Source organism: Aulostomus chinensis, chromosome 14, assembly GCF_037954235.1.
Source record: "Aulostomus chinensis isolate RoL2024-O1b breed Wild chromosome 14, RoL_Achi_v1.0, whole genome shotgun sequence".
Classification (NCBI taxonomy): Eukaryota; Metazoa; Chordata; class Actinopteri; order Syngnathiformes; family Aulostomidae; genus Aulostomus; species Aulostomus chinensis.
In genome coordinates, this window is record NC_141333.1 from 12,724,049 (window position 1) to 12,750,272 (window position 26,224).

General features: G+C 41.5%; 3 protein-coding genes across 6 annotated transcripts in view; 1 reads left to right on the forward strand and 2 right to left on the reverse strand.

Moving 5' to 3' along the window:
* Positions 1–4,204: 4,204 nt before the first annotated feature.
* plaat1 (phospholipase A and acyltransferase 1) lies at positions 4,205–8,907 on the reverse strand. The gene is made up of 5 exons (XM_086223595.1): positions 8,732–8,907; positions 7,836–7,885; positions 7,197–7,335; positions 5,334–5,602; positions 4,205–4,306 (listed from the first exon to the last, which is right to left on the reverse strand). Exons 2-5 carry the CDS (start codon positions 7,860–7,862, stop codon positions 4,205–4,207), a joined length of 537 nt encoding a protein of 178 aa, XP_086079721.1. The 5' UTR covers positions 7,863–7,885; positions 8,732–8,907.
* An 840-nt stretch (positions 8,908–9,747) lies between these two features.
* On the forward strand, positions 9,748–21,377 carry mfn1b (mitofusin 1b). Of its 4 annotated transcripts, XM_086223594.1 has the most exons (18): positions 9,752–9,884; positions 10,631–10,788; positions 11,001–11,136; positions 11,757–11,919; positions 12,916–13,040; positions 13,137–13,245; positions 14,145–14,252; positions 14,383–14,536; positions 14,655–14,722; positions 16,629–16,750; positions 17,012–17,138; positions 17,329–17,433; positions 17,849–17,951; positions 18,433–18,659; positions 18,744–18,923; positions 19,292–19,488; positions 19,852–19,986; positions 20,405–21,377. In XM_086223594.1, the coding sequence occupies exons 1-18, from the start codon at positions 9,856–9,858 to the stop codon at positions 20,472–20,474; spliced, it is 2,316 nt and encodes a 771-aa protein (XP_086079720.1). In that variant the 5' UTR covers positions 9,752–9,855; the 3' UTR covers positions 20,475–21,377. The 4 variants fall into 4 exon arrangements, with proteins under 4 accessions (XP_086079717.1, XP_086079720.1, XP_086079719.1 ...); XM_086223591.1 differs by having other exon boundaries at positions 9,748–9,884; positions 18,433–18,923; XM_086223593.1 differs by lacking the exon at positions 9,752–9,884 and adding an exon at positions 10,009–10,177 and having other exon boundaries at positions 10,604–10,788; positions 18,433–18,923.
* A 2,038-nt stretch (positions 21,378–23,415) lies between these two features.
* The window catches only part of LOC147249775 (guanine nucleotide-binding protein subunit beta-4), a 16,513-nt gene continuing 13,704 nt past the window's right edge, over positions 23,416–26,224 (reverse strand). Inside the window, exon 10 of the mRNA XM_086223364.1 lies at positions 23,416–26,224. This exon is cut by the window's right edge and continues 65 nt beyond it. Coding sequence (XP_086079490.1) covers positions 26,183–26,224 — 42 coding nt within the window. The 3' untranslated portion in view covers positions 23,416–26,182.

Here is a 26,224-nt window from a genome sequence, read left to right on the forward strand (position 1 = left end):
CGATCATGGATATGATCAGAACCCACAGCCCCATCTGAAATACAAGAAGACAGAACAGTGACGTAAAATAGACTTACTTAAAATCCTATTTTCGTGCCTAGATCAAGACACATCTACATTGACTAATTGGAGTCAGATTTTAAAACTCAGATGAATTTCCTCCATCAGTGTGAACAATAATATTCACATGGAATCTGATATTATTCTGACACTGATTCGAGCCACTCTAATATGTGGCCTGGCCAGTTAGGGAACAACCAACCAAACTTGAGAGACCTTAACGACAAATCTGAATAAAGCACTGAGGATTTATGGAATCAAGACTTCCATTTCATGAATGATCTTACTTGTAGAAGTGTGTAAAGCTCCACACCAAAGGTGTCTTCAAAGTGCCACTTCCAGGCCTTATAGTCATGAGGCCGAAGATCCACGAGTATCTGACTGATGGCGTTGTCCAGAGCTCCGGTCCTCCGGCTGTCTTCAGAATTTAGAAATGTCTGAATCTCAGTCAAGGCTTCTCTGGACAGCTGGATCTTGGCATCATAGACCACGTCTGCAGAGGCACTGGGCTGGGGAGAGGATAAGAGTTTACCAAATACGTTGTGCAAGTTCCCATTCAAATCATGAACTTCAATATTGTGTCTTAGGCTTGAATATAGCTGAACCATCTCTGGTATCACATTATCCAAAGAAGGCTACATGATTATCACAAGGCAGCTTTGGTACTCAACAGGAGTAGGTACTAGTAAACGCCTCCAGAAATCACACAGTTCATCAGGAAAAGGAGAATTGACAACATACCAAACCAACTCGATTCATCTCCTTCAGGAGTCGGTTAAGGAATCGTTTGAAGACTGGATTGCATGTTGGCTGCTGTGAGATGATGGCGTTCTTCTTCTTTAAATTGTCAATCTGAAAAACAGAAAAGCACAGTATTTGTGATGACCGATTCCCTTCAGTTTCCTTGTTTGCAACGTAGGTGTTTGTGTAAAATAACATTCCATGGAGGTGTCTTCACCTACAGAAAAATCAGGTTTAAAACGCCCGTGTTTGGATAAATTTGCCGATGTCTGCCTTGATATGGCCAATTAAGCCCACCACCAAAAAAACCTGTAGCAAGCTAATATTTCATGCACCTTTATGATTTTCAAACTCTCCTGAAAAAAAAAAACTTTCCTAAAACTTAATTTTTAATTTCACGTTTTTGATTCCCTGGAGATATTTTTGTAGTTATGTGTATTTATTTCCAGTGAGTGACAAACAAAGACATTGGACTCCATAAAATCAGTGTTAAGTTCACATTATTTTAAGGGAAACAATCTTATTTTTAATTTCTTATTCTTTATTATTATTATTATTATTATTATTATTATTACAAATTGCTGTATTTTTAGCCAAAGGTTTCACATGTTACCAGATGGAGTGGAGTTTATTTGGTTGGTTTGAGTTAATGTAGTTGAGTTTTCTAATTCCTTTTTTGGGGGGGATTTTAAAGATTTTTTTTAAAGAATTTTTTTCTTTAAAAATTAAATGCAAAAACATGAAAAAGTATAAGACTCTCAAATTAAACTGCTTTTTTACCATTTTCTTAAAATGGAAAACGCAATAAATTTATTAGGCTAATTCACAGTGGAAGCAATAGAAAATAATATTGTTTTATATTGACACTAATTTTCGACGTGTCACTTTTTGACTCCAAAAAAAATCTTAAGTGTGTAATTCAAGAACTCTGTGACAAGGACACTAACTCAGTGTTCAACACTGCAAATGGTAACTGATGTGTGAAGTCAGTCACGCACGGATAGTTTTTTAATTTAATAGCAACTCAACATTCTTCAGACTCAGTTCGACAACAGAACTCTGTGAAGCTGTTTAATTCTACACTTCACCAGTGCTCAAACTAACCCGAGTCTGCAAAGCTTCCTGGGTGAACGCTGTCAGCCCAGCTGGGCTGGAGTAATATTAACAGTTATTACAGTAATGTAAGCTTGGCTACAGCAGATAGGTTGACATATAACACATCGCTCTACCTCTTTGGGCTTCTTCATGCTTATGGTGCTTGTTCCATAGTTGAGCATGTCATGGGGATCCAGCCAGTCGTCCTCCTGCTGCCCTGTGGCATTGTAGCTGGGCATGTCATACGGGTTTGACTGGTCGTCCTCCTGCTGCCCCGTGGCACCAGGAAACAGGCAGAAGAACAGGACAACAAACAGCATCCTAATAACAGAGAACATTGTTACTGTCTGTAATTTACTGCTCTTTTATTTTCTAAAAACTGGATCATCCCTGGATCCTAATGTAACCTGAGGGTCATCCTCAACAATCGACACATCTGACTCTATATCTAGCTAAATGTAAGCCACATAGGGATGGCGTCTGGTATCTTCAGCATCTGTCGTTAACTCGTTTATCATGTGTGACATTATCAATATATGATCAACAACTGTAAAATGATTGAGGAGGTCTCCATTGTTTATAGCAGTCATTCAGGAGCTCTTAATTACGATTCATTTCTTACTTATCCCGTCATCAACAGAGTCTGTCCTTGATTAAACAAGAACAGTGTCAATGAAACGAGGAGAGACCTTTTATGCAGCTGAAAGAAAAAAAAGAGGAAAAATAAACTGATAGTTAACTGCTGTTGGTTGAGGACGAGTGAAATTAAATTCTACCTCATACAGGATAATTCTACCTCATCAATAAGGTATAATTATCATGTTGTGTTACAATAACTTGAGTTATCGTTGTGTTTTTTATTGTTTTAAACTCTGAGATTAAGAAAAGTCCAACATTGGAGCTAGCACTACATAAACCGTTTTCTGTTGATGCTAACATTAGCGAGCTACAGCTCTCCTGTTGTTGACAGTGTGAAGTCAGCCATGTATTCGTTGAGTCTGATAGTACTTCGATATTCTTCAAACTCAGTTCATCACTAAAAACTCACTTAAACACTGAAAATTAAGTATGTTTTAATTGTTTAAAATGAACCCTTCACAAGGGCTTGAACTTCTGTCAAACTGAGCAGCAGACGGATCAAACCTCACTCGACTTCGCTGGGAGTCCTACTCATTATGGCGCCTCCTCCGTAGTTGACCGTGTCCGGTCTGCCTGGTCCTCCGTCTGCCGCATTGTGCCTTTAAGAGACGGGGATCAAACCAGGACGACGAGGAGCATCCTAACAGCGAGGAGCATTATTCTGTTCGGTGTTGGTTAGCTCGCAGGAAGGTACAGTCCTGTCGAAATCGACTGAGAAACTCCAGCGAGCCCGCAGGTGTTCAGCGGCTAAAGCTAAGTCGAAGCTAACCCAAAAAACTTGAACTCAGGCTACTTACTTACTTCCGGTAGACCCTGTCAAACTCATCCACCTACCTCTAACGCTCAAGTTATTTTGATAAGTAAAACTAAACTAACTATAACATTGTACATTAGACTTGATAACCAGGACAGCTAGGTCCCCACAAGTTTCCACACTTCAGGTTTATTACAAGTGTCTTCCTCTTTCAAGTTCAATCGAGGTGACCTTGCATCTGCAGGAGGGTTGCCTCGCTTCATGTGCACGAAAAACAGGGGTTGAATTCACCAAAACTTGTCCTGGGCAAATAATTAAAAAAAAAAATTCCACTCCCCTGCTCATTAAATGATCACAATAATTAACAGTAGATATTTGAGATTTCTGGTTCTACTCTAATTCTGACTTATTATATTTCATTTTACTCTGTGAGGAGCAATGGTTTTGTTCAGAAGCAAACTACCTGGTTAGTTTAGTTGTTTTTTTTCCCCTTTGGGCAGAATTCATAGTTTTGAATGAAACAGGGCTTCAGCAGGAATTTGAGAGATATATAAAAAGCTGAATTTAAAACAAAAGCAAACAAGAGGATAGACTAGATAAAAGTTAATTTAATAAAAAAGCAGCCTTCATAAGACTATATGTAAAAAAAATAATTTCATTTGAATTATGAAAATATTTTGCAGTATTTTCAAAAATATATTCTCTTCTCTTATGCCTTTTTTCCATTGTTTTATTCATTTTCCAAGCCAATTTTTTTTCCTGGTTTGTCTTGAAGGTTAGTCATATTTGAGAATTGAGTAAATGAACAAGTTGAGTCATTTTATAAATGGATTTTTATTAGTTAGTATTGTCAAACCACTTTAAGACTTTCTCAATGACAGCTGCATGATTGTTGGGAGAAAGACGCCTGCAGTGTCAGAAAGGCCTGTTTCTGGATCGAGTGTTGATCAGTCCCAGGACAGAGAAGGCACTGGCCGCTGCCGTCACCAAACTGATGGCCCCAATGGCCCGAGTAGCCTGCAAACACAACCAGGAGCAGGGGAGTGTTAATGAAAATTACCGTTAGGCAACAGCTGAGGACAGAACAAATAAAGTGATTGCTGACCTCATGTATGAATCTACCTCACAACTCAGTCATGATTAAGTGACTGTGCTTTCCCCCGGACTAGAGCCTTGACCTCAGAATCACTCCGCCTTGATCGTTTTAGCTAATATTCTTTTATAACAGATTTTCATTGGTGACCCCTTCATGTTCACTAAAACTGAGGTGTAAATTTCACCACTGTAAACCTTCCTCCTGCCATCAATAGTGAAGAACTACAAGACCCAGTGGTCACATGTCAAATGATATAGCCAGAAGCTTTGGATGTAATAAAACTGGATAACATCTGCTACAAGGACATGAAATATATGTACTTTGGGGGGGATTGGGTTGAGCTGATTTGAGTATGGAGGCCCGGAAAGGACATGAAGAAGAAAAAAGAAGAAATGCTTTCGCGAGATCCTACGAAAGTACAAGTTTTATTTTTCGCTATGTGAAAAATTTTGTAGGATTTCATTAAATGTTTGCAGGATATGGCAAAAGATTGAAAAAAGTGTCTTTCAACCATCTGTTTTTTCCCCCTCTCCCTCTCCCCCTCGGCTGCTCCGTAGTTTAAGACTTTCTAACAAGAGAGCGAGATCACACAACAAAATCAAGGGTTCGTGTTTTCAGTTAAGGAAGCTTATCTACTACATCCCACATGTCTTTTGACTGCATATCACAGTTGTTTTTCTACTATGAACAAACAGCACTGCAAACAAGAACAGATCTCAACTGCAGAAGGACAAGAATCACACATGAATTGTGTTTACGTGGTGGTAGGTTTAACTGTCACTGATTTAAATGACAAATCTCGTGTTAAGGTCTTGTTTTGCTCTAAAATGTATCAGAGATGTGGTGTTGGTGTTTGTGATTCATCAGCCGCTGTGGTGCGCTGAGTGATGGGTGAGTATTTGATCCTGATGACACAGAGACAGAAACATAATAAACTGAGTGAGAGACCTGCTCAGACACCCCCTCCCCGTAGCGCAGAAGGGTAACAAAGTGCTCGCAGTTACTCCCCAGCAGGTCGTAAGACACCTCCTGGCCAATTAGGACTTGTGCTCGCTGGATGATTTCAGAGACGGGCAGGGGTGTGTGGTTGTGGTCGTACTTGTTGTTGACTCGGTAGGAGTCATTTCCCACAACCTCCTTCAGCAGCTGCATGCGCACCACTGCCTTCCGGCTGAAGACGGACTTCACGCTGGACATGGCGGCTGCCTGGCTCTCATCTGGGGAGGAAGTGGAGAGCTTCACTATTATGAGACCGAAGCAACTTTCTTCCACAGAATACACTTGGAAAGATGTAACGCATCGCACATATTTCTCATAACAGACATAGAATTGTGAATTTTAAACCTTTTTTTCACTAAAATATAATAGAAAGATAGAAAAGCGTCATTCTCTGTTATGCATGTACAAGAAGTGGTGAATGTATGAAAAATATAGTAAATCACTGATTAATTTTTAAAATTTTCTAAGCAATAACTCTTCTTTAAATATGCTGCATCCGTTTTTTTTGTTTTTGTTTACAGAAACCCTTTTCCGCCAGATGCAAATAAAAGATTAAGAATGAGACCTAATATATGTTTGAAAAAAAAATCCATGGTACAAAAAACATACATCGTATCTCATAATTTTGACTTTTTTTTATCTCATAACTGTAAACAAGCACTGAATCTTAGACAGAAGAAGATTGAGCCAGCTTAGGTAAGCTGAAACTTGCTTGGTTTTGTTTTTGTGTTGAGGGTCGTTAGGTGCTTGGCACTGGAGTTTCAGTTTCTCTCTGCAACAATAGGTGAGGTCAGCTGATGCAGGTCACACCCTCTATTGCTTGCTTCCCAAGTGAAATCTAACAGAGGCGGTTCAGCCGGGCACAATTAGTCAAGCTGGAAACAGCTGTGACTGTGGTCAGGTAACTAACGGCACAGACTGCAAAAGGTAAAGACCTGCGAGTCTACCTGCGCGAGTTCACCGAGCTAGGACACCGACTACCGCTGCCGCCTGTCTGGCTTAAGTCTAACGCACAATGTGTCTCACACACATCCCAGTCATTGTTGCTGAAGCACTTTTGCGCTTACTATGGGTTTCTTCCTTAAGTCTGAATTCTTGCTTGTCTTGTACGTCGCTTTGGACAAAAGCGTCTGCTAAATGAAATTGTAGAATTGTAGAATAACTATGACTCATAATTTGCTTTTTTTTTTTTTTTTTACATCGAGACTGATTTATAATAAATCTTTTAATTTTTTTTTCACCTAGCAGAAACAGGCTTCCACAGCAGGCAGAGTGACACTTAGTGACATCAGTTTGGTGTGAGTGAACAAATAGAGCGGCTTAGACACACAACAAAAGGAATTTTAACAACACAATATGTATGTACTTTTGGCACATGGCTGACTTTTTAGTTTAAGTTTTAGAGGGGAAAAAGTTTGGAAACCTCCTGATTACAACTATTTGTCACAATAACAACAACAAAAATTAATTGTAGCTGATTTTTGATGCAGAAAACTGTTTTTTGGGGGGAGGTGGGGTGCTTTTGGGTTCTAATAAAGTTATAAGAGGCTTTTTTGTTGTTGTTTTACGGTAGATTTCAAATATTTCCTGACATGTTATTCGCACATTTTCATGGCAGCAAAAGTGAAAATAACACAATGTATTATGATTAGATTTGATTCAAAAGTGACTTAACTCAATCAAACACTCAACAGAAAAGACGATGAGTTTTCAAGCAAGTCCTGAAGATTACCATCAAATACGTCTTTAGAACTTTGTCGTGACGTCCTACACAAGATTTTTTTCAACAGAGTCCTGACTGGATATACTAACCAACAGGAGTTAAGTTGATGATGTAACCATCTCCTAGATAGAGAGCCCAGTGCTGGTAGGCTGGTCTGAAGATCTCTATGAGGTCACCAGGCTGGGGGTCACCAGGGGGGTCAGGAAGGTCAGGGTCATTGGAGGCCATCTACACATGCACAAATAGAGAGTTGTCTATTTGAAAAATGAATCTCTTTCATAAAAACATAATCGATTTTTAAAAAAAAAAGTAACAATATTTTAAAAGATTGAATAGTTCTAGAAATGTGGCTTGCTGATATAAAATGTTACAAATTTTTTAAATACAAATAATGTTTAAACAATTAATAAATAGTGTACGAGTGAAATTAGTGTCATAGTGGATGGAATTGATTCTTAGAAGTTAAATTCAAGCAGGAATAGTTTCATTAAAATGTTTTAAATTTCATTTTCAACAAACCCTCGCTGCTGTACGTGTCTGTATTACGTAAAATACAGTTAATGGCAGTTACATTCTAGCGCTCGCTCACATACATGATCTATCTGCTGGAGGTCGGCAGGGACATTCACGGTCTTTCGTTACGGACAGACACGCTGACAAACACACACACACACACACACACACACACGTATATAATGTGAATATTAACAATTTCTCCGATAACTCACAGTAGAGCTTTGCTGTTGTTTATCCATCCCACATCATGCTTCCACAAATTCTAGAGAGAAAAACAACCCAGATATTAACAAAAAAAAATTCTGACACTTCAGTAAATGAGAAATTTGATGGTTGTATGTTTATGTTGATTGTTGCAATTTTTTTTAATAAGATGAGGCTCTTAATATCTAAATTCCCAGAGACAGAGTGTGCTGGATTGGACAATGTAAAGATCTCACACACATACACATACATATACAATACACACCAGCTCACACACGGACAATACACACAGTATGTCACCTTTGCTGCCACAATAGCACCAAAACAATGAGGAAGCTGACAGAAAAATAGTTTGAGTCCATGTTATTTTACATGGAAAACAAATCCCCCCTAAATATGTCAATTTACATCGCAAATAACTTTCATAGTTTCCATTTGTGATATTACCCTGATGGTAAATTACTTGAAATAATTATGATTTTAAAGATCCAAACTGAAGACATACTTCAATTTGGATCAGAATGAAAAGGAATGAAATCTATATCTGTCCAAGGGAGCGATTAGTACATCCATCTCATCATTTATGCATGATGCTGAAGCGGAGGTGAAAAAGAAAGCCACCCGTTATTTTACCGAACAATGAGATCCATCAGCAGTGCTGGGGTGCTACTGACATCATCACATATATTTTAGTCAAGTTTATAAAATGATATAATAATTTTAAAAATACACTCAGTGTTATGCTTTAAAAGCACTGCTGATCTACTCTTAAAGTACATTTCATATGATTCACACAGGAAATACTCAATAAAAGATATGAAAATTACAACCAGGAGTAAAAGTGTAAGGTCAGGGCCGAGTTCATGCCAACACACAGCCAAATGTATCCGTAAGTGATACTTACTCACACACCAGCAGTTTTTTCTTCCTCACCATTTTAATTCTCCATGGTAAATCTGCACAAAACCATAGAATAATCCGGCAGGAAAAGAAAATAGAAAAAAGAGAAATGACAAAAATTTCTGTGATGACAAGCGGTTATTGAATACTCAAAAGACACAACCAGAGGCTTGGAGGTCCTGGTGGAGGTGTTTCAGTGCCCGCTGCTCTGACTGATGAGTTTGCCCTAGTTGCTAAGGTCACATACACACACACACGCACACACACACATGTGCACACACACACACACACACACACACACACACACACACACACGAGAACACACACTCACACTCATAGAGAGAGAGGCGTTTCCTCTCTGGCATTGTCTCATTCACAAGCAGCCACATTGCTCCGCTGAATAAGAATAATTGTGAACTCACAAAGGCAGCAACTACTATTTGTAACATATTTAGTGAAAATTCTGTCTGATCTTTGTGCTTGTAGCAACAACATTTGTCAAACAGGTTCATACATCCTGGGTCGGAACTTGTAAACACTCAATCAAGCACACCTGTTAGTCACTTCTGATATCATTGGTGAACTTTGCAGAGTAAATAAGCCCCATTTAGCTTTATGTGAGGCTGGCTACGATAGGAACCTTACACCTCATTCATCAAATATTCTTCGGCATTCATTTGCTGTTACATATAACGAGATTTTATTAACTCTCAATTTCACTGTAAAGACAGGAAGCAAAATCTTATCTTATATATACAATATGGGTTTATTCATAAATGAAAACTCCTGACTCCTTACATTTAGTTTGTACCTTTATGTACATTAAAGTATTTACGAGCCTGGGCGATTGCCCTTTACAAGACGCATGCTATCCGTAGGATGATCGACGTCTAGCCGTGCCAGTGTCGTGTGGATGAGGGCTTTCTGGTGTCATCTGAGGGGTTGGATGTGTTCCTTGCTCACTGATTGGCTGCTTCGTTTTCGTCACTTATGTCAGCCTCTTGTGATAAATTGCGGTTGGAAGCGGCGTCAAGTGGAATATTAGCCTAAGCAAAAAGGAAGTTAGATCAGTCTCAAAATGTATTTAAGTGAGCGAGACTTTGCTTCGCCCTGTAAACTTAAGATTAAATGAGTTTGAAAAAGCATGTGGAAGTCAGGTAAAAACTGAAAAACTGTTTAAGACACAGACGCGATCAAATGCGTGTCCTTGAGGGAAAATAGCACACGAAGCCACACGTCAGCGTGTTTTATTTTGATAATCTTCCACCAGCTTCCTGTCAATGTGACTGGCTTAACGCTAATGCTAATACGCAATAACAAACAGAAGGTTAGCCAGGCTGACAGAAAGTAATCCTTCAGAAGGGAAAGGCATTCACTGCACTTATTGCATTTATTGCGGACCGGTTTGTTTGTGTTATGAGAAGAAGGCAGTGACAATTTTGGGACTCTGGTAAAGACATAATACCTGTTTTTTTTGCTGGACATGCTAATGCTAGTTTACCACCGCTTTACCGCTTTCACCGTTAGCTAGCTTGACACGCTATCTTGGTTAGCACATGTCCGCTCGCGTAACATTCGTATTTTCGAAATATGAATCACAGTTGAACGATGCTAAACATTGATATTGCATACTATGAACATAAAGGTATTATATATTTTAATATTAAAGCAATCGAAGTCCAAATTACTAAATTGAAGTTGTTCTTGTTTTACGTGAAGTCACTGCTCGAAGTTTTAGACAGTAGCTCAATTGAAGCTGGAGAGCGCTTTCAACCCAGGTAGCATCCCAGGCTGTGACACGGTGTAAACACAACTTTCAGTTTCGATCATTAGGACCCTCCTGTATGTGACAGGTGTGTGTTTGCTCCTGTTTTAGTGCTTCGCCCTTGTATGTCCCCCCCAGATTAATCACCATGGCAGCGGCTCCTCCACTCCGACGGACGGACTCGGCTCGGGGGGAGTTTTCCCCTCTCAAACACTTTGTTATAGCCAAGAAGAAGATAAGTGATGTATTTGAACAGCTCCTCGGTTATGTCAAAGAGACTTCAGAGTTTGTTGAAGGTGGGAAGCTTCGTTTATTGCCCATTTTATTGTGGTCAGGAGGTTTTTTGTCTAATCTGAGAAAAAAAATCATAGATTTATAACAAATGGTGTTAAATTCCCCTCTGTACTGAAGAGAAGTTATTTCATTAGCATGATCTTCGATCATATATCCCTCAGTTCTTCAGTGAGGGAGGTGTGTGTCTCTCATGCGCTGTTACTGTGTTGAACAGAAACCTGTGAAAATAAAGCGTTGGAGAAAATTGCAAGTCAGGATCAAAAGTTGGAGATTCAGTCATACGCTGACAAACTTGCCATCATCAAGGAGGTGCTGGCACGCAGACACATGAAAGTGGCCTTTTTTGGCAGGTAAATACATCAATAATGTTATTACATTACGTCAATCTCAAAATGTTGTTTCCATAGAGCAACTCTCAGGAATAAATGGTGTCATGTGCAGGGCTGTGCAAGCTAAATATTCCCTCCTTTTCTGAGCCATCTCATGCTTTTCTTTTTTTGATTCTGTATAATGGAGTTTAACAGGGCTGCACGGTGGTGCAGTGGTCAGCACTGTGGCCTCACAGCAAGAAGGTTCCAGGTTCCAGTCCTGGCTCCAGCACAGGATCTTTCTGTGTTGAGTCTCCATGTTCTCCCTGTTCCTGTGTGGGTTCTCTCTGGTACTCCAGCTTTCTCCCACAGTCCAAAGACATCAAGAGGGGACGAGGCTGATTGACACTCTAAACTGACTGTAGGTGTGACTGTGAGTGTGAATGGTTGTCTGTCTCTATGTGATGGTCCTGAGATGGACTGGTGACCTGTGCAGGGTGAACCCCGCCTCTCACCTGAAGGCTGCTGGGATAGGCTCCAGCCCCCCCGCGACCCTTAACAGGATAAGCGCAAGAAAATGGATGGATGGATGGAGTTTAATGGTGTAACAGACATTTATAAACGCGCTCAAACGATTCTTCTCCATGCGGGTTTGTTTGTAGGACCAGTAATGGTAAAAGCACAGTGATCAACGCCATGCTGAGAGACCGTGTGCTGCCCAGCGGGATTGGCCACACCACTAACTGCTTCCTTAGTGTGGAGGGGACAGATGAGGACAAGGCCTACCTCAAGACTGAGGGGTCAGAGGAAGAGAAGAGCATCAAGGTAAACTACAGTAGGGGGCCTTCCTTTCATTGGCTTCATGTGACAAGGTGGTGTGGGCAGAGAAGTGCTCTTGAGTCAGCTACTCTCATACTTGATGTTGAGTAATCTCATGCTTCATTCAGATGGGATTAACAAGGTCACATGACACAGAAGTGTTCACCATGCTCTATGTAGTTTATCTCATTGTTAGAAAAAGAAGGGCACGTTCCGTGATTGACATAATCACAACAACTAATAAATAAAATGATAAACAGCTATATGAAGTGAGTGAGTCCTGACTTGTAAAGATTTAAAAGCACTTGCCCTTGCCCTGTAGACTACAGCATATTTTACTGCTATTTACAGGTCAGAGCTATTTCTTGGTTCGGGGGATGTGGGCTGGGGGGTGGGGGTATAGCTTTACACACAGAGGGGAGATCAGTCAGGTGATGATAATTAATCAAGTTGTCATAAAGTCACTACTGTCCTGCAAGTGGAATAAACTTAAACACACTACAAGTGTTCTTCTGCTGATAAACAGACTATTAACGGGAATATGCTAACAGCAGAGATGCTGCTAATGGCAAGGACATAGTGACGCGCTGGTCAAGGGCTCTTTTTCAGCCCAGTGACCCCAAAAACAATCAACATTTATATCGATCGATTGATTTATAGTATCACAGTTGTCAGGCAGACTTGATTCTGTGTGATACTGCTCTTCAGTGAAGCCGTGTTCCTTGGCCCCGCCCACTGATGCGGGCACATGCAAAATACACAGAGCAGTAATTCTGTCCAGGCTTTTTTTAGTTTTGATAATGCAATTAGCCACACACTTAAAGTATTCTTCAAAAATAAGATAGTTGTTTGGAATGGAAAAGACTAACAGAAAATGTTATTGGTTTATTTGTGTGTAATTATTTACTCGATGTATTACAACACTAAAAGCTACTAAATGCTTTCATGTTGTTGCTGATGTATGATCAGCCGTAACAGTGACTGTTTTATGAATGTGTGCAGACAGTAAACCAGCTAGCTCATGCTCTCCACATGGACGAGAGTCTGGACGCAGGCTGTCTCGTCCGTGTTTTCTGGCCTAAGACCAAGTGCGCTCTACTTCGAGATGATCTGGTGCTCGTTGACAGGTAACCCACTCCCTTCCTCTGATATATAAAATAAAATCTTCCGCTTCACGTGAAGGCTGATGAGGCCTGTAACTGACTGCTCCTCTGCCATGACAGCCCAGGGACAGATGTCACGTCACAACTTGACAGCTGGATTGACAAGTTTTGCCTGGATGCTGACGTCTTTGTGCTGGTAGCCAACTCTGAATCCACTCTCATGAACACGGTAATGCCTCACCGCCTCACGATGCTCACGATGCTCACGATGATAATTATTAGACAAATTAATAAGGATTTTGCTCTGAACTGATTATAGGATTCAGTCAAATTTCCCTAAAATGACCTTTTATGTGAACCGTCACATCCTGGCTCCATCAGATCTCTCTATTTGTTGACGGATACAGTAGAAAACACATGAATTAACTTTAAATCTCAAGCATATGTCATCCTTTTGTGAATAAATGGTTCATGGTGTATTTAAGAGAAGCGAAAAGCTGTAAGAAAAGGGTTGATTATCATCTAGTTTCACCACATAAAATAATTACAGGTTGTTTTAGAAAAAAAAAAAAAAGCAAGTTCTCAGCTGGCACTTTGTGTGTATTAGAAAAGTGTTGGTGTGGATGTTCATGTGATTACCCAACAGAGAATTTGCACGCCTGACTGCCCGTGTTGGTATCCAGCAACACGCTCTTTCTGTTTCTGTCTGCTCAGGCATTCTGGCAATGCGAAGCTGGATACAGTCAATCACAGGGCTCCTTCAGCTGGCAGCAGCTCTGAGATTAAAGGGAAAGCGCACACATTCCACTGTTGGTCCGTCAAGGAAAAATAGGCCCAGTCACTGCTGCTGTTTGTTGGCATGTAGATTACGAAATATGGAGAAGGCGAGAGCTGGAAATGCGTTCTACACTATGTTGCAATGCCTGATATGTCGTCTTTAATGAAGCGGATGTGGGCAAATTAGCTCCTTTGGACTGGACCTTAGTCTATTCTTCCTTTTTACATTGATAGAAGTGGATGGGTGTAAACGTGTTATACTACACTGCTGACTGAAAAAGTCAAAAGGCTGTAGATTATTAGAAATGAACATTACAGATGTTTTCTCTTATCTACTATCCCACTATCTAGGAAAAACACTTTTTCCACAAAGTGAACGAACGTTTGTCAAAGCCCAACATCTTCATCCTCAACAACCGCTGGGACGCCTCTGCTAATGAACCGGAATACATGGAGGATGTGAGTCAAGTGTCTCTGAGAGCCGTCTCGTGTTCAAAACATTTCACGCAGAGACATTGCAGAGTGTCTTTTTTTGAAGAAGAAGAAATGTTTGCCCTCAATACCACACCTCCTCTTTCGGCTCCTGTAGGTGAGGAAGCAGCACACGGACCGCTGTGTGAACTTCCTAGTTGAGGAGCTGAAAGTTGTGGACCGCGAGCAAGCACCCAACCACATCTTCTTCATATCCGCCAAAGAGGTGCTCAACTCCCGCATGCAACGTGCACAGGGCATGCCGGAAACAGGTGACGCTTCAGATTATAGATATCAAGATTCTTCATGAATGGAAATCGATAGAAAAGGATGAGCATGAATCCATGATTATGGCTCTTATTTTCCATTTGAAATCTTTGCATCCAACAGGTGGAGCCCTGGCTGAGGGCTTCCAGGAGAGACTGAGAGAGTTCCAGAGCTTTGAGAGGAGGTTTGAGGTGTGTGTGTGTGTATGTGTGTGTGTGTGTGTGTGTGTGTGTGTGTGTGTGTGTGTATGTGTGTTTGTTTGTGTGTGCGTGCGTGCATCAGCAGTCTTCCACTTTCTACTATGAAATGTATTCCCAGGTCGCACAACAAGCTGACCGAATCCAGAGCACCATAACTGATGCAGTTTTCACATAATTCAGATTCTGACATAAGACAAGTCAGCGCTTATGCTGCCGAGATGAAATCAGTGAACCTCATGCGTCGCTGCACGAAACGTTTGAACGCGCAGATTTGTGATTATATCGTACGCACAAACAATTTAAGAATGATTATTTGGCTTTCATCAAGACTTTTCCTGTCTGTTCTTAGGCAAGATTAAGTGTCTCCAAAGTCGCCTTTTAATTTCTGCTGTTTAATATTCATGATGATGAAAAAAAAAGTGCTTTGTAAAAACTTTTTTCAATAATAATAAGAATTTAATACCACCGGTGAGCCGAGCCTGATTAAAAAACAGTTCCTACAAATCAAATTCCAAATGATGTGTAACACTCAAGGTCACGTCAATCCAGGGAGGAACTCGACTTGATGCCACGTTATGGGTTTGTGGTATGAATAAGGGTGTGTGATGATAGAACGTAAGAGTTGCAAGTTTCAGTATCTGATTTAAAGTTTCCTGTCAAATAGGTTTTTGGTGTGTAGTTGCTCAGGATTAAGCAGAGTTTGTATCAAAGCTAATGAGGAAACAGCCAACACCTACGAGAAAAATGAGATTCACCATCGCAAGAAAAGAGTGCAAATAATCCTGTGGTGTAAAACACACAAAGACTTATTTAAAACAAGTGTAATAAACTAAAATCTTCTTAAATTTGGGGAATATTTTATTTCTAAATCCTACGAAGATATTGGTGTTAAGTCAAGAGTAGACGTTGATCTGATGAGAAGCCTCAGCGAGTAAAACCCAGGCTGGAGGTGGAATGACTGACGCGCCGCTGCTAAGAGTGTGTGCAAGCTCACCATCTTTAACAGCATTGTGTTTCTTTTACTTTCATTCAGACCAGAAACTGTCTGTGTGTCCGTGTTGGTTGTCAGAGCCTGTGTGTGTGTGGTCATTGTACACTGAAAGACGAGCGGTGCAACCAGAGATCTCGTCCTAACGGCTGAGCGACCACTGCCAACCTGGCTTACTGGTTTAGCTTCACCACCAAACACAGTTTCAGACAGGCAACCCCCACCCCCACCACCACCACCACCACCACCTTCCTCGAGACCAATCACTGTGCCTTTTCCATCAACCTGCGTCTTCATTGCTGAAGTCTAGATTCACTGAGGCGAGGACATCCGTTTGCCTCGGTTTCCACTTTCATTCAGTTCTCTTTTAGATTTCTGATTTGTGTTTCATCTTGTTGAAATGTTGAACATTTAACGGAAAGGAACTAAATTGTGTTCATACCGGGAGCCAATTACGAGACTTAAATGTTCAATAACGGCGCTGATTGAAGACACCATATGTCAATCTGGAGTGGCCGAGAGTGACACCATAAGTAAGACAAATATTAACACTGAATATAAGGGATTTGAAAAAGCTTGGCATTTCCTGAAATGGCACAATTTTCTTCCTTTCACTTGTTATTTTCTTTCAACTGCATCTTTATGTTGTATTCATTTCAAATGGTTTCATCATTTTTTCTGTGGCCTCACCAACACATTACTGTGACTTTTACAACTGTGGGCTATGGGATGCAAGATACACACACTGCTGCTGTCATTTACACACCTGCGTTTCTTCATTCTGTTCCTTCTTTTTTTTTTTACTCTTGAGTTCCAAGTAGCAGGTGTCTATCTTGTCCTGTGTTCGTCCCCGCCAACGTGAGCGGCCACTAAAAACGTCACAGTAACTTGTGTGTTATGGCCTCGCAGGAGTGTATCTCGCAGTCAGCAGTGAAAACAAAGTTTGAGCAGCACACTATCAGGGCCAAGCAGATCACAAAAAATGTCAAGACCATCATGGACGCCATCAACATCGAGGCGGCGGAGAAGAGGTGGGTATCGTACTACACGCTTTCCTCTCTCGCTCTGTCTTTTAGCGGCTGTTTGGTTAGAGAGATGAGTGACGCAGGAAGTCTGACGTGTGAGGTAAACCTCTGAAAAATAAGTCAAGGCAAGATTTTGACATTTTACAATAGGATTACATGCTAACCCTAACCCTGCTCTTGGTTGACTGTTAAAGTGGTGCATAAATTGATTAAATATGTGTTTGTGACATCACTTCCTGTTTGGTGGGTGGGTGGGGGACTTTATAGAGTGGCGGCACTGGAGGACCGAGAGTATCAGATAGACCGGCTGGAGTTTGTCAGGAATCAGCTCAACTTGTTGATAGATGACATCAAGAAGAAGATCAAAGCCATCAGTGAGGACGTGGAGGCGAAGGTACCGTAGCACCCGTTAACCCCCGCTGTGCTGGATCTGCACGGGTCTGGCTCTGTGTGTTCCTCTTTATTTCCAAATGGTCTTATTAGTAGGTGCGCCATCAGTAAACAACCACATTCGGACGCAGACATCTTGGCGGTTTGTTTACTTGCCGACACGTGACCTCGTGACTGATTTCTCCTTCATTCAGGTGTCCGACGCCATGGGAGAGGAGATCTGCCGTCTTCATGTAATTGTTGACGAGTTCCACTCAGACTTCCACCCGTCACCTCATGTCCTCAAGATTTATAAGTCTGTAAGTAAAAGCGCTCCCTCCGAGTTACATGCTTGTAGGTTATCGTTCGCCAGTTGTGCCCAAGCAGCTTTCATTTAAAAGTAAATCCAATAATTCAAACAAAGCGTTGGGCCACGTTATTATTTGCGATCTGTATCCGTGGCCGTGTGGAGAGCTGCTGCTGATGCCATGTCCATCGTTATAACTTAACTTTTAAAGTAAAACGGTGAGATGTGATGCTCGAATGCGGAGGATTAAGAAGGTGTTTTATTTGTAACCTAGCAAGAATAACTGCTCCTCCTCCTCCATCTCAGCTGATTTACCACCCTCACCCTTGACAGGTTGTGTGACATGCAATTCTGCCTTCTTACTGTCATCGAATGGCTCCACGTGACCTTTGACCCCTGTTTGATTTATTTGTTTATTTATGTGACAGGAGCTGCTGGGTCACGTGGAGGAGGGGATGGGCAAGAACCTTGCCTTCCGCTGTTCGAACGCCGTCAACGCCTCAGTTCAGTCTACCCAGCAATACATGATGGGTAATTCTAACTGTAAATCCTGTCTTTGATTGAGGTGATGGAGGAAGATGTGTCGTTTTTTTCACTCCATCGCTCGTTCACAGGCTGTTGTTAAAATCCCTCGTAATCTTTGCGCACTCATGCTTTTGTCTCCAACAACCTCCTGCACCGCTATATTTACCCTCGGTTCCGAATACCATCGGCCAAACCCCCATCACGCTGCAAATGCGTCACTGTGCCAGGCATGCAGGCAAGCTGTGATCATTGACGTAATCTTGAAAAGGTGTGAATGTGCCCTCGGATCGAAAAGCTTCAGGTGCTGTTATGTAATTGGGGTGCCATCATTTATTTCTCCCAGATGGACAAAGCTCAGAGGTGAAACCTTAAAATGTCAAAGTGCCTCAGAAATACCTAAAAAAAACAAAAACAACAACAACTACAAATATTCACCTGCGTCTTTAATTCCTCACCCCACCCTTCGCGTGTCCTCCTCCCCCTCCAGAGAGCATGCTCCCGCTGCTCCCCTCAGTGGTCCAGAGCCAAATCAACATGCTGGTGCCCAGCAGGAAGTTTGACCTGAGTTACGACCTGAACTGCACCACACTTTGCAGTGACTTCCAGGAGAACATCGAGTTTCAGTTCTCACTGGGCTGGACAGCATTGGTGCACCGCTTCCTGGGTTCAGTCAATGCGGAGAGAGCACTCAAACTGGTGGACCAGAACTTCAAGGTACAAACTGGGGAAGGGGGGTTGGCTCATACCTGTGAGACGTTGCCAGGCTCAGCACTAAAAACCTCTGTCATCATGACTCAGGCCTCTCGACCAGCGCTGCCCCCGGCATCTACACCTTCCTCGGGACCCCCCTCCATTGCAGCACCACCCAATCACGAGACAGCGCTTATGACCCAGGAAGACCTCATGGTAGCCATGGCAACCAACGTGGCATCCCTTACCTCCCGTACATCGATGGGTGTTGTCGTTGTTGGAGGAGTGGTATGAGAAAATCCCCTGGTCAATTATGCTTGTCCATTTTTATCAGATTATTTATAATTTTGCAGCATGGAATGATTTTTTCCAGTGATGACACACAAGCACAATTCTGGTCTAAATAAACCCCACAGCGATGCTAACTTCCTGGTCAGCGGAATGACAAAAATGTGTCATGTTAGGCTCGTTCAGCTGCATGGAGAATTCTGCTAAGATTATCTGGCAACAAATCGTAGAATAAAAGATGATATTTGAATTAACGAGTGGAAAAAAGTATTGTTTATCACTGCATGATGTAAGGAGGGAGAAATGGAAGTTATTGTACGCCAACATCGCTGACATGGGTTTTTTTGTTGTTGTTGTTGTTTTTTAAGGTGTGCAAGACGGTGGGCTGGAAGCTGATCGCCTTGTCGGCCTCGCTCTACAGCCTGCTGTACCTGTACGAGAGACTCACCTGGACCACGAAGGCAAAGGAGCGAGCGCTGAAGCGCCAGTTTGTGGACTTTGCGACTGAGAAGCTGCAGCTCATTGTCACCTTTACTAGCGCTAACTGTAGCCACCAGGTCCAACAGTAAGTCTCGACACTGTCGCAAATCAAACTGTTAGCTGGCTGTCATATTACGGCGTCTTGATAGCCTTGATGAGATTGATTGTTTCTCTCCAATTTGTCAATCAATCAGTCATCATTCGATGGTATCAGTCTGTGACAGACACCATCCAACACTGACTGGGCTTGAGGGTTAGACAGTCAGCACGTTCTTGTGTTCTTCTCTGCACTTATGTTTAATTCAGTGGTATGTAACCTGTTTATAAAATCAGACACCCCCACCCCCAAATTGACACACCAGGAGCCCTGCCCCACCCACCCAGCCTCCCCATCTGTAGCAGGGCTAAATAAATAAGCAGTGCGATGCTGTGCCCTCTGTGTTGCCAGGGAGATGGCTACGACCTTTGCACGGCTCTGTCAGCAGGTGGACCAGACGCAGAAAGAGCTGGAGGCAGAAATCCGACGTCTGACAGCCAAGATAGAACAGCTGGAGACCGTCCAGAGCCGCTCCAAGAGCCTGCGGTCAGTCCGGGTTCTTCTTCTATGGGGGGGGGTTGAAAGGTTGAGAGGAAGATTGAACCGTCTTTGTTTTTCTTCAAATCAATCTTGCATCACAATGATGAATACCATGATCTTGATCCTTTATTGACAGAGAGTACCTGTAGTAGAGTGTAATCCAATATGTATCCGACATGTTGAAATAATCTTAGACAAAAAAAATGTTTTTGGGAGCTACTTTATCCAAATACTGACAGTTTTGGTATAAACTACAAAATATTTGTAGGATGGTACATCTTACACTGTTTCGGTCTCACCGGCCAGCATCATCCAGGATATTTGTGTACTACAGTAATATATTTAGTGTATAATTAGTAATATATTGAGTAATTTATCGTTAACTTGACTGATCTTGTCTGATGTCGACTTCTCTTGTCTGCAGACATAAAGCCACAGAGCTGGAGAAAGAGCTGGAGATGTTCACCAACCAGTACCTGCAGCCTCAGCAGTGAAGCTGCTCCCCTTCATCGCTCCACTGTTTGGTTCATGTTGAGCCAGTCATTCCTCAGCCAGGCGCCGCGTCCTCAGCCCCTCCCACCTTAAAGACTCCACAGGTTCTGTGTAGACGGTAGCGCTGAAAAGATCTGACGACAGTTCAAATAGTCCATCAGCAAAAATCGTAAAATCCTCTCCTCTATGGAGGGGAAGCAAAACGGCGAATTATCAAGGTCATTCATCGTTTTCCGTTTGTTTACTATCTGACAACAAAGATGATGGTTTTAGTCTTGGTGGAGAGCAGAGAGTCAGTATTTGCCCTCGTCCCCTCCACGCAAGCTGCAGTCAATGAACTCTAATCTCAAACTGCCTGTATTACGACCTCGGACCTACTGGTGTGCAACGATGCTTCACAGCGAGGGAGTACCACGAGAGCCACCGATCCGGTGCTACATTTTGACACTAATGTGCTTCAAACTGTGAATATGCCTTTTCTTTTTTTTTTGGACTAACTTTTGTGGAACAAATGAAGTTTAGCGTGTCTGTTGAGATTATTCATGTTCAGGCACTCGATCTACTGTACGTTAGCAAGAAAAAAAATAAATTATTTACTAACGAAAGAGATTTGTTTTTGTGAGTTCTAAAGATCTTGTTCACATTCACTGAGATCATCAGACATCGGAGGGAAAACACGGTGTTAAGAGACTTGTCGGTTCATATTCTATTTTTTTGGAAATCAAAACTGTATGATAAGACTTTTGAAAATTTGCTATATTTTTTAATGTTATTTATACCCATTTAAGCATTCAGTAAAATAATGATCACCTCAGTCTGAACTTTGTGAAATTGTTCGTTTTTTTTTTTGGATGTGTGTCAGTAGCTCCAGATTTACAAGAATATTAAATTTGAGGTCAAAACCAGCTTTTTTTGTGCTTTTCATTTTTTTCAAATAAAATGTTCACTTTGCCTTCATCATCTTGCATAGTTTTGAATATTCTATGTAATGACTTTGTGTATTTTGCTTGACTCTCATGACTATTATATTTAACAGGATAAAAAACATCCACAATGAAAGATTTGGGGAAAAAGCTTTTTTTTTTTTTTTTTAAACTTTATTGGTTACAATAACTCATGGCAACATATCAGTATCACCAAGCCACTGTACAAATACAAAAAAAAGGTCTGGTGTGAAAAAGACTATAAAAATTATTCCATAACAAGTGATTATAATTTCACACAATAGCACTGAAGGAGAATTGTCATGGCACTGTGTCCCTGGTCGTTACTGGCTTATAACATGAAACAATAAATAAGAGAAATCAAAGTGAAAGAGTCAAGAGGGCAGTGAAGGTGTTCATAACCGATGCACGTGGTGGGACGTTCGCTCCTCTTGTTTATCAAACTTTTGTATTTCAGGGACTGAACTGGAGACTCGTGCGAATACGGAGGTGCTTCTACATCTGCTCTTAGACGTTGGCGACGAGGGTGACCCATTTAAAAAGAAAGTAAAAGAACCACTACATGGGTGGCGTTACTATTTCCGAGTATTAAAACGTCACAGATTCAGATTCTGGTGCTTCATAAAATGTTTTTTTTCTTCCCTTTTTTCATTTTTCGAACATCAAACAAGCAGAATCAACAGCTCGGTGTCTGACGTGTGCAGTTAAGGAAATAAAGTGGAGGAGAATTCAGGGTTATACGGTGAAATTAGATGAAGTCAAGCACCTTTCTGGTTGAGTTTGCTGCACAAATAAGACGAGTGAACTGCACAGGCACGTGGAAGTGTCACTATTCCAGGTTGCAGACACACAACGAGGGGGATGGTTGTTGCTGAATATCACTGCCAGAAATACAGACAACCCCTTCCTCACTTTTTAAGGACAAAGGTGTATTATTTTAACTTTCACACAGCTCACGGTGGAATCAAAGTGAAACAAAGGTGAATTGAGGAGAAAGGTATATGTATGATAGGTAGAAGCTAGTTAGCTTAGCACAAAGGCGACACCTGTTTTGTCACGTTTGTTCCATTGTACAGATTAGCTGCAGACAGGTGACAAATTAAAGGAAAAAAAACACTGAACAGGCAATACCACTCCTATCAGTTGGCTGGATACTGCTCTTGGCTGAGAAGTCACCCGGAAATCACTATAAACAGATTCTGCATATGAATGGACTCCAAGACTAGTAGTCCCTCTTTCATATGAATGAATTGCTGTTTTTACACTTTTTTTTTTTTTCAGATTGAGTTTTACAGTTTGCACATTCTTTTTACCAGTTTTTTGTGCTAAGCTAATTAGCGACTGGCAAGAGTCCTAACAGGGGCGAACGAGCGGTAAACTCAAAAATAGAAGTACAAGACCAGAGTAGTTCTGTAGTTTCAAGTACACTAAGATCCATTCCTCAGAAGTAAAACAGTGTACCCCTGGACCAACAGAAGGTGAGGGACAAGCATGCTCAACCTTTTAGATGCACTGGTACCTCTGTTTTTGTGTGAGTACATGTCCATCAATGCCAAAAAGCAAATGGACATATTTCCCAAAATGTCAAACCATTCCTTTAAGTGCATTAATAAAAAGAATTATTTCATCTTCTTCACATCGGGACCCAAGAAATTCGATGTTGACTTGAACAGAAAGTCCAGTAAGTACCATCAACCTAACAATGACACAAACTCATTGTCAGACATGAGCAGTCTGGGTATAAAATCTGATACTGATGTGACCTCATTTGTCAGAGCTGCTGGCACTTCAGTTAAGTGAGCATACGTGTGTGTGTGTGTGTGTGTGTGTGTGTGTGTGTGTGTGTGTGTGTGTGTGTATGTGTGTGTGTCATATTTCAGTTCACAGCTCAGGGTCTGTGGATAACATTGGCACAAATGAGGAATGAACACCTAGATCTACACTATCCACATACATCAGGAAATCCCACCCGTCCCGTCCCCTCCCCTCCCGCCCGCCTCAACACTGATATGCGATACATATCACACCCTAAACACTTCGAAGAGGCTAAAGTCTTAATTTTAACATTCAAATGAAATTATTAATGCAAAGCCGGATAGAAGCATCAAAATCTTTAAGAAAGAAAGAGAAAAGAAAGGTCACTATAGAATCACGGTGTGCAAAAGAGGTTTCATTGACAGCTGATCGAAGCTTCATAAATACTACAAACTGTGTGGTAGTAGTACTAGAAGTAGTAATAGTAGTAATAGTAGAAAGCAGAGTTGTATAAAAAGTAATGTTTGCATGTGGCGGTTCTCTGAAAGCATGCGTTTTAGTGTTCACTAGTGTGAGAATGTGCTTCTACTGGGAAAACAGAAAAAAAACAAGCTAGCAGTATCACTGTGTAAAAATACCTAGGAGGAAACATTACTGTGGTCAGCGCTAGTATTGATGGTATCGTAAGGCAGAATGCAGACACAATAAACGTGCCACATCTCAGGGGCACCTCCTAATCCCGCCCGCGTGGCTCTAATGTGTGAAATTAGAGATAGGCACCTGAGACGGCTGATGGATAGGTCCAAGTCACACCCCTAATGTGTGTGTGTGTGTGTTTTTAAAGTCAAGCCTTTCAAAGGAAAATAAAAGAAAGCAAGCTGCATGATGACACTCACTGCCGTGGGTAAATAAGTCACGTGTGCTCAATGGTTTACATTGGTGAGTGCGTTTCTAGCTCTCTTCTACGAGTACATTTCTGTCTAGCAAGTGTACTTTCTTCACTAGCAGTACTTAAGTTCATAAATTGTTTTTGGTGAGGAAAAAGAAAATTATTACAAGTGTTAAAAAAAGAAAAGAAAATTCCCTCGCTTCTTTTTTTTTTAACAGGATGACGGTGGCACTGGTGTGATTTTGGGGTGATTTCAGTTCCATGCAGTAGTTCACACCTTTTTTTTTTTTTTTCTTCTTTTTAACAACGTACTTGATGATCCTTCAGTTTTTAAAAGTACGAATGAAAGCTGACAGACATCTTTCTCTCCCCCTCATCTCTCTTCTCCAGAGCTCAGAGGCTGTGGACAGTCACTGCGGTCCTTCATGGCTCCTTTAAGCTCCTCCCTCCCGCTGTATCCACACGGCTTCTCTGAGCCGTTGCAGGTAGAGAGCAGCTTCTGTCTGGGGAGAACGTCCCTCTTCCCATCGCTGTTCTCTTCATCAGTGTCATTTATACAGGCAGCTTCAACTGAGAGAAGGAGTAGATTCTATGGGCCACCGGAGACGGGGATATCATGACGATGCAACACCTTTAGGACCATGACTGGCTTATCAATCATGGCACGCAGCTGAAGTTGTTCACATATTCAGCAAATTAAAAATCGGTTATTTCAAACTAAAAACCACTTGATGGCCTCTCATGAAAAACACTGGATTTTACTTCGAACGTAAAGGAATATCATAACTGTTTACAAAATACGTTTATTTGCCATCATCCTCCTCAGAGCCAGACAAAATAAATACACTTCTGTGTTTGTGCAGCAGAGAGCTGAAACCCGCAGGGGTCAGTTGAATGCAAGTCAGCACAATGAATGCAGTTTAGCATTCCTCCGTCAAAAGTAATCAAATACACTTTTCTCCAAAATGGTCTTTGCCTGCGTTAACAAATCAAGAAATCATTTAAATATATGTGATATTGCAATTTTAGAATCAGAAACAGCAGGAACTACTTTTCTGACTTGGCGCAGTGATATAATGCAACTGGCTTTTTAAGAGGATGGGGAGGAATACTTTTAGACAAACACTGGACAAGATCCTGATACATAGAGAACGTACAAGTTCTGGAATGAAAGTATTCAAAAACCTGCCCATCTACTACCACTCATTGTCCTAAATGAACAGGGGGTCTCTGAGCGTGTCAGGTCCCTGGTGCACACACAGAGGAGAAAACGGCATCTATCTTCTTATCTGGCTCTGGGAGGACATGTTCCTTTAAGATAAATCTAAACTAAAAAGTTGTTGGTCTTAAAGCTCCAACTCTTTTTACATACACACAACAATGCGTAGGAATGAGAATCATCATCAAACCCAGCACTCGCTTGAATGCAGCGTTTGCAGCTACAGGGTGCACGAGTCACGCCCACTGCTTGTTCCCATAGTACAGCCAAATGTACACTACTACAACTGAAAAAAGATTCCCCCCCCCCAGTGGTTGCTTTCTGGCCCTTTTGTTTTTGGGACGATTGGGTTTGACAACATCAGCAGATACCAGACGTTTATGAGAAGTAAAGTGAATATGTACAGTTGAAATTAAACACAAAACCCCCCAAATCATTAAAAAAACAACAACAACAAAAAACCTAACCGGAGGGTGGGAAATTAACTACAAAATATATACATACACATTATATATGCATATATGATGCATATATACACACATAATGTTATACATATATACTGCATTTATATATACATTTATATATTACCGGCCGACAGTTGTCAGGGTAACCGATGCTTTTTTTTTAATTGCCCCCTTGTAGAGAACTAGTGTAAAGACAAATCAATTTTTTTCTTCAGCACAACTCCAGGGAAAGGTTATTTTGGTTGCTGTGTGTTAGCTGGGAGAAAAATAAAAAAACAAAAACATCACTTGGTAACGTAGAAACATCTCACAGGTTGGCAGTGGGGACGACAAGTGGGGGGAGATTTTGACGGACACAGTGTGCACCCCCTCAGGGTGGGGCGTTTTCGGGGGAGGATGTTGGAGGGCAGTGATTGAGTACAACAGGGAGGAGGTTTGTTTAATTCCAGATCCGGAGGAAACTGTCCCAGGAGCCGGTGGC

Coding starts and splice junctions, on each gene's coding strand:
- plaat1 (XM_086223595.1), bottom strand. CDS start 7,862: ATGGATAAACAACAGCAAAGCTCTACT. Junction 7,336..7,835: donor AACAACAGCAAAGCTCTACT/GTGAGTTATCGG, acceptor GTGCATGTGTAG/ATGGCCTCCAATGACCCTGA. Junction 5,603..7,196: donor CATCAACTTAACTCCTGTTG/GTTAGTATATCC, acceptor CTTCCTCCCCAG/ATGAGAGCCAGGCAGCCGCC.
- mfn1b (XM_086223591.1), top strand. CDS start 9,856: ATGAGTTTGAAAAAGCATGTGGAAGTCAG. Junction 11,137..11,756: donor AAAGTGGCCTTTTTTGGCAG/GTAAATACATCA, acceptor GTTTGTTTGTAG/GACCAGTAATGGTAAAAGCA. Junction 17,434..17,848: donor TCCTCAAGATTTATAAGTCT/GTAAGTAAAAGC, acceptor TTTATGTGACAG/GAGCTGCTGGGTCACGTGGA.